Raw genomic sequence first — 6,000 nt, 5'->3', positions numbered from 1 at the left:
TAATTCCTAGGGGTCTATTTAAGAAGCACCGCATAATATGAAAGATACTTTTCAATCCTTATCACATAGATAAGGATTGAAAGATCTTTCATATTTGTTCCTGTGAAGTGTAATACTTACTTTTCACAGGCTCTTCACTTGTGGTCATTTTGCAATGTGGAATTCTGGTTGCTTTAAATCCCTGTGCGCATGTGCCGACCGGAAAGCTCCGGCATGTGCACAGAGAAACCTCCCAAAGTGCAGTAAATGAAGTGGATTCATGTGACAGAGAGGGATCACATGATCCCTCCACACATGTGCTGTCCAGCTCTGCTCTTCGGAGTAGAGCTGGCAGCAGTGAAATTTTTAAATTATGTTAATGTTTGCCACATTAACATGGGAAAAAAAGCAATATTCTTTTGTTGATAAATAGCGTTATTGAGCACTCTTCCCATAGACTGTTATGGTGCTGCTCAGTAAAATGAAGAGAGATGCAAAGCAGCAGATATCTATATCTACTGCGATGCAATGATGGTAAATTTTATTTTTGCAGTTAATCTTTCGGGGATTTAACAGGGGGATATTGTTTGATAAATAGGCCCCCTATTCTTTTGGAACAGCAGTCATGAAAAAATGCTGTTCCTGTAAAGACCTATCTCTTATGTCCTCTATGGTCACTATCGCAAAGTGGCCACCCTTTGTAATAGTGACCTGAAGGGAGAGCAGGTAGATGTTGTTAGGTATCCGAAGATCCCTCTATCGCAATGCACTCCCATAGGCTTCAATGGCTGGCCACCAGGCACAAGTTCTGAATATCTTTGATGTTTAGAACTTGCTAAATTGCGCTAAATAGCAATCCCCATAGACACGTATGGGGCCTGCTTTTTAGTTCGAAGAAAAAGGCAAAGCAGGAGATATCTACAAGATCTGCTGCGATGCCCTATTAAAAACATTTCAACTATACTTAAAAATGTGACCATCCCTCGCAAACTTTTGATTTCAGGGGATTTTTATGTAAAAACTGATTGATAAATAGGCCCCTTAGTTTCAAAATTGGCCCAATTAAGTTGTAGGTCCTCTCCTGTTACCTGATGTGGGTAAAACCCAGTCAAAATGACTGCAAATTTCTGCTCCACATCCACTCACACAATGTTGTACACATGCAAAAAACTGTAAAAATAAATATAAAAAAAAAAGAATATAAACAGACGTCTGAAACTGGTGTATCTCTGTGTAACAGAGTACCATTCATTGTCAACAAATGAACTGGTCTTTCAACTTCTACCTCACTTACACTTCTAACATTAAAATAATCACAAAAGGAGGCGCACGAGTTACATACAAGACACAAAGTTTTCAGCAGAAGCCATTCATACTGAATCTAGGGCTGTCCTGTATAAGGTAGGACACACTGCCAGCCCGGGCCCAGATGTGCACCCCAGGTACACAGCCTGCGAGGGTTAAGCTGCTGTAGTGCCAGTCTGGGCAGTGTGATGGGTGTTACTTGTAGAAACGCATGCGCCTCCAAGCGCAAACAAACCGGGAGCTGGCAGGCTGCAGTGTGATAGTAGAGGACCGGAGCCTGCGCTGCAGCTCCTCCTCTACAGCATCAAACCGGAACAAGCGCTCAATCAGCGAGCTCCACACTGCACAGACCCGGCTGAGCAGGTAACACGGGAGGGAAGGCCGGCGGCATGGGGTGGGGTGTTCAGCTGCCGAGGCCGGGGGCTGGGTGCATTGTCTTCCTCTCTGTCCAGTTGCAGTGGCGGGAGGAAGCGGGCATCCTCCGGGAGCTGTATCGGGCTTATCAGTGAGCGCTTGGTATGTACACATCTCATCCTCTCTATCTCTTCCGCGGGGTCCATGCTGGTCCCCTGCTTGCACAATGCACACACATAGGCAGGAACACCAGTAACACACACACACATGGCATCTGCCGGGCTGGGGGCGGTGGTCAACCCGGGGGGAGGGGTATTGCAGCACCACTTGTGCATGGTGGTGACAATCCCTTCATCATCTTTCTACATAACTTTAATAACATGCTGCTGGCAGTAAGTTACATGTAGTGAGCAGTGCATGTGTGATATACCGCAGTATCCCTGATGTACAGCCAGGAGCAGCAACTTTGAATGCCAGTGACTACTGGATGTAGATCTATAGCATTAGCAACATGATGCTAAACACCGCTGGGTTACCCATTGCATGCAGTGTGAGTCATGTTTTATGACCGAGATTATCGCATCCCAAGGTCACCGGGAGATAGCAGTACTGCGGGTTAGTGATGCGAGCTCTTCACAATCGATTGAAGGCTGAGCTAGTAATAGCTTGTTAGTAATAGGAGTCACGTGTAGTAATATGGCTTGTGCGTAGAAAGAGGAATATGGTGCATGCTCCTCTGAGATGTACAGAGTTCGGAGCTGCTCACACACAGACCTTATACTTGTCCCTTCATGGAAATGAGAGGCGTCTTTCCACGCCTCCTCTCCTCCCATATCCTCTTCACAATAGTCACATTCATCATTCCTCAGCTCTGGAGAGGTGGTCGGGTAAACTGGGTGTGTGCATACATTTCATTAGGTGTATTTTATATTATGAGGAGGAGGAACATCTGTGACAAAACGTAGCAGACTCTGCTGAGCTGTGTTATTGCAGTCTTTTTGAGCAGACATACACAGATAGTAAAGTAGACTGGATGCTTTTTCCACTTTTAATTTATACACATATTTTTGTTTCATAGATTTTATGTTGGCATCACCAACATCCTCCTCATCATCACTGAGCTGCAGATAGACAGCACATGGAGAAGAAGACCAAGTTAGCCTCAGCCCAGGCTGAGCAAGGAAAATCCTCAACCTCCCCTCATTCTTCCCTAATGTCTCGCTCCTCTCCTCCTCCATCATTTAAGGATGGTGAAGAACTGCAAGTTGATTTTGCACAGGGGGGCAGGCCTCTGGGTCCCACTCCAAGCCAAAGCCGCTTTCAGGTGGATCCAGTCACGGAAGCAGCTGCTAGGGAAGGAGAAGCAACTGCAGCTCCTGCTGATGGTATCACTCATAGGGGAAGGGGAGGTTCAGGTGGAGAGGAGGCTAAAGGGCGATTTAGGGTTAATTTTGTGGACCCAGCAGATCCTGATGGCAGCTCACCTGAGATGCCAAGTGGTGAAGGAGGAGGTGGGGTGAGCTTTCAGAATGGAGATACAGTGCTCAGTGAAGGTAGCCTACATTCTGGTGGAACTGGTCATCACTACCACTATGATACTCACACCAATACTTATTATCTACGGACCTTTGGGCACAACACCATTGATGCTGTGCCCAGGATTGATCACTATCGGCACACAGCTGCAGACCTTGGTGAGAAGTTGCTGCGACCCAGTTTGGCAGAACTGCATGATGAAATTGATAAGGTAAGAAAAGTTTTCTCTCCTGTTTTTATTATTGATTAATGCTATATCTAATAAATGCAATTATGTTTTAGTGGTAAAGCCATGTTATTTAATATTATATAATGGTTTTACTTTTAAAGGAAAACTTAGCTGATACATTTGTGTCATCCATATATTGACTTTGAATTTCCTCTTTCAGATTTTTCTGAAGCATATATAAAATGTTCTAGTATTATGAATTTATGAATGTTTTTATTTCAATGTGCTCTGCTTACTGAGGCCAAACTATGTTCATATATGAATATCCCCAAAAAAAAAGTGATTTCCTGCTATGAGTATTTATAATCAAATGCTACTTAACTGTAATATCGTTATGCACCATGAAATGTATATCTTGTATTTCGTTCAGTTTTAACCTGAAGATTGTCTGCTTTTGTCAGTAGGGTCCTTTTACATATCAAAAAGTAATGTGCCACCATTTATATCCCTTGGAGTCATGACTACCTGGCTCCTGGGATTTGTCTCTTGCTGAACTGTTAATGAATTCCCTCTTGGCCATGCTTGTCTTCGCAAAACAATCGGTGAATCCTTTCTTTGGCAATTATATAATTCTCTTTATTACACTTATTAAGTATCTATTGAATTAGCATTACTTTTGTGTGCTGTCCAAACTGGCAGATGAACATCAAGTGTTATAATATTGTATTTGAGAGCTTTTCTGCACTGGCAGAAAGTTGATTAAAAAAAATGTACCAAATATTTGTGTATTACCCACTACACCACAGTTCAAGAGAGCTAACATCTGTTCTTGGTGTAGTAATTAAGACAGCTTTGTAGTGCAGATTGGCTGCTGCAGCCTGGACTATTTACACACATAGGTGGCATTCTATCATCTCAAGATCAGCACAGCCATCATTCTGTATACAAATAAGGAGTCAGGAATCCCGGAGGATTACTACAGAGGAGATAAAATGTAAGGTCAATAAAAACTGCAAGCCGGTCATTACTGGAGAATACTGGAGCCTATTGAAAATAGCTTATGTGTTTAATGAAATACCTATGAAATGTGCATTCGAGGACAATTTTACATTTCATATCCTATTAATGCATAGCTTTAGTTTACACAATCATGGGTTTTACCCAGTTTTAAACTTCTGTGCAAATAACTAATAGATGTGCTTTTGAAAGCATTTTCTGTTACCTAAAAAAAATAAAAAGTCCCATGTGAGCTAAGAAATCTTTAGTGACACAAACCACGATAATACACAAAGGCACCTTTTTGTTAGTAAGATATTCCCATTAATTTTCCTTGGATAAAGAAATGTGGGCACATTTGTAGACTGTACAAATTTCAACACTCAATGTGTCACAGTGATATCCATTTTTCCTACTTCAGTCTAAACTTTTCATGTTAGCATATTTATTAGGCTTCTCTGACTTGTAAATCATGGTTTATTTTCTCCACCCCTCCCTCTGGATGTGTGCACAAAACATATCTCATGTGCATTACTATATATGAATGGAAGCTTCCATATTGTTTACTTCATCAGAGCATATTGTTCCATTTACAGTCACCAGATTTCTACCTGTTATATTTTGAGGGCTATGAGTGTAACTGAGTATTACTATTTTTACATAGTTGTTTTATATGAATAGAGTCCCTTTCACTATTTGCACTAGTTTGAGTATTTTTTTGTGTCAGTATTTTTATCCTCCAGTTGCACAATACTAGTGAATATGACCGGCTCATAGTTTTTCCTTTGGCCTTGCACAGGTCTTTGCACTGAAGGGAACCTTCTCATTCAAAACTCATGAATATTAATACCACAGTGGTCCTTGAAATACCCAACATATCAGCGTGATTTCCAGATTCAATGTGATGGCCAATTCATGTTTTGTGGGTCTCTAGTAACTAATGTTAATATAGAAATGAGGTGAATACAGCATATACTTAGTTTTATTTCTACACGAGCTCCATAATAAATGCAGTATATACAACAGGGGGGAGTATGTTGTATCACTAACATGTCAGAGAGACCTTTTAATGCATAATCAAGCAAACCATTCATTCCGTATCAGGACGAGATGTTACACAACGTTAACAACAAAGGCAACACTAATTAATCTCTAATTGATGATGTGTGGGATCATTATGACCCACACTTTGCTTTACAATTATCTATAAAAGAAAGTTAAAGGTGATTTTTGTGGGAATGAGTTAGGGGCAACTTAGTCCTCAAATTTAAACTTCCATATACAAAGCCTGCGGGTAGAATGCTCCATGGAGCCTTAACTTGACTTTGTACTACTTTTAAGAAATGCTGGCTTTCTCTAAACTATAAGAGAGGACATGCTGTACAGACTTTAAGCATAAACAGATTTAGTGGAGTAATTTTACAAGCTTTCACGTGAATTGATGTTAAAATATAGTATTACATCTGTTTAAAGTGCCATGTATTTAATATGTGATTTAAGCGTAATTTTAGGTTCTGTCAAGGTAACTATGATCTATTTGCCTTCAATTTTCAACTAAACCGAAAGCTAGGGCACCTATTCCATATTTTCTTTTGATCCAGAAGTATTTCTTTTTAATGTTCTTTAAAATATAATGAATTGGGTATTTAACGTTGTTTTTT

At 40.8% G+C, this 6,000-nt stretch overlaps 1 protein-coding gene across 5 annotated transcripts in view; it reads left to right on the top strand.

The window, feature by feature from the left end:
• The first annotated feature begins 1,499 nt into the window (after positions 1–1,499).
• The window catches only part of SLC12A2 (solute carrier family 12 member 2), a 78,173-nt gene continuing 73,672 nt past the window's right edge, over positions 1,500–6,000 (top strand). The window contains exons 1-2 of one of the 5 annotated variants that reach the window (XM_075178817.1): positions 1,500–1,647; positions 2,717–3,385. In XM_075178817.1, coding sequence (XP_075034918.1) covers positions 2,777–3,385 — 609 coding nt within the window. In that variant the 5' untranslated portion in view covers positions 1,500–1,647; positions 2,717–2,776. Of the gene's footprint in view, positions 1,648–1,713; positions 1,801–2,516; positions 2,535–2,596; positions 3,386–6,000 lie in introns of those variants that run through there. The other 4 variants (XM_075178826.1, XM_075178834.1, XM_075178843.1 and 1 more) reach the window with 4 other exon arrangements.

The sequence above is a fragment of the Mixophyes fleayi genome, chromosome 1, assembly GCF_038048845.1.
Source record: "Mixophyes fleayi isolate aMixFle1 chromosome 1, aMixFle1.hap1, whole genome shotgun sequence".
Lineage (NCBI taxonomy): Eukaryota > Metazoa > Chordata > Amphibia > Anura > Limnodynastidae > Mixophyes > Mixophyes fleayi.
This window is presented reverse-complemented; position numbering and strand designations above follow the sequence as displayed.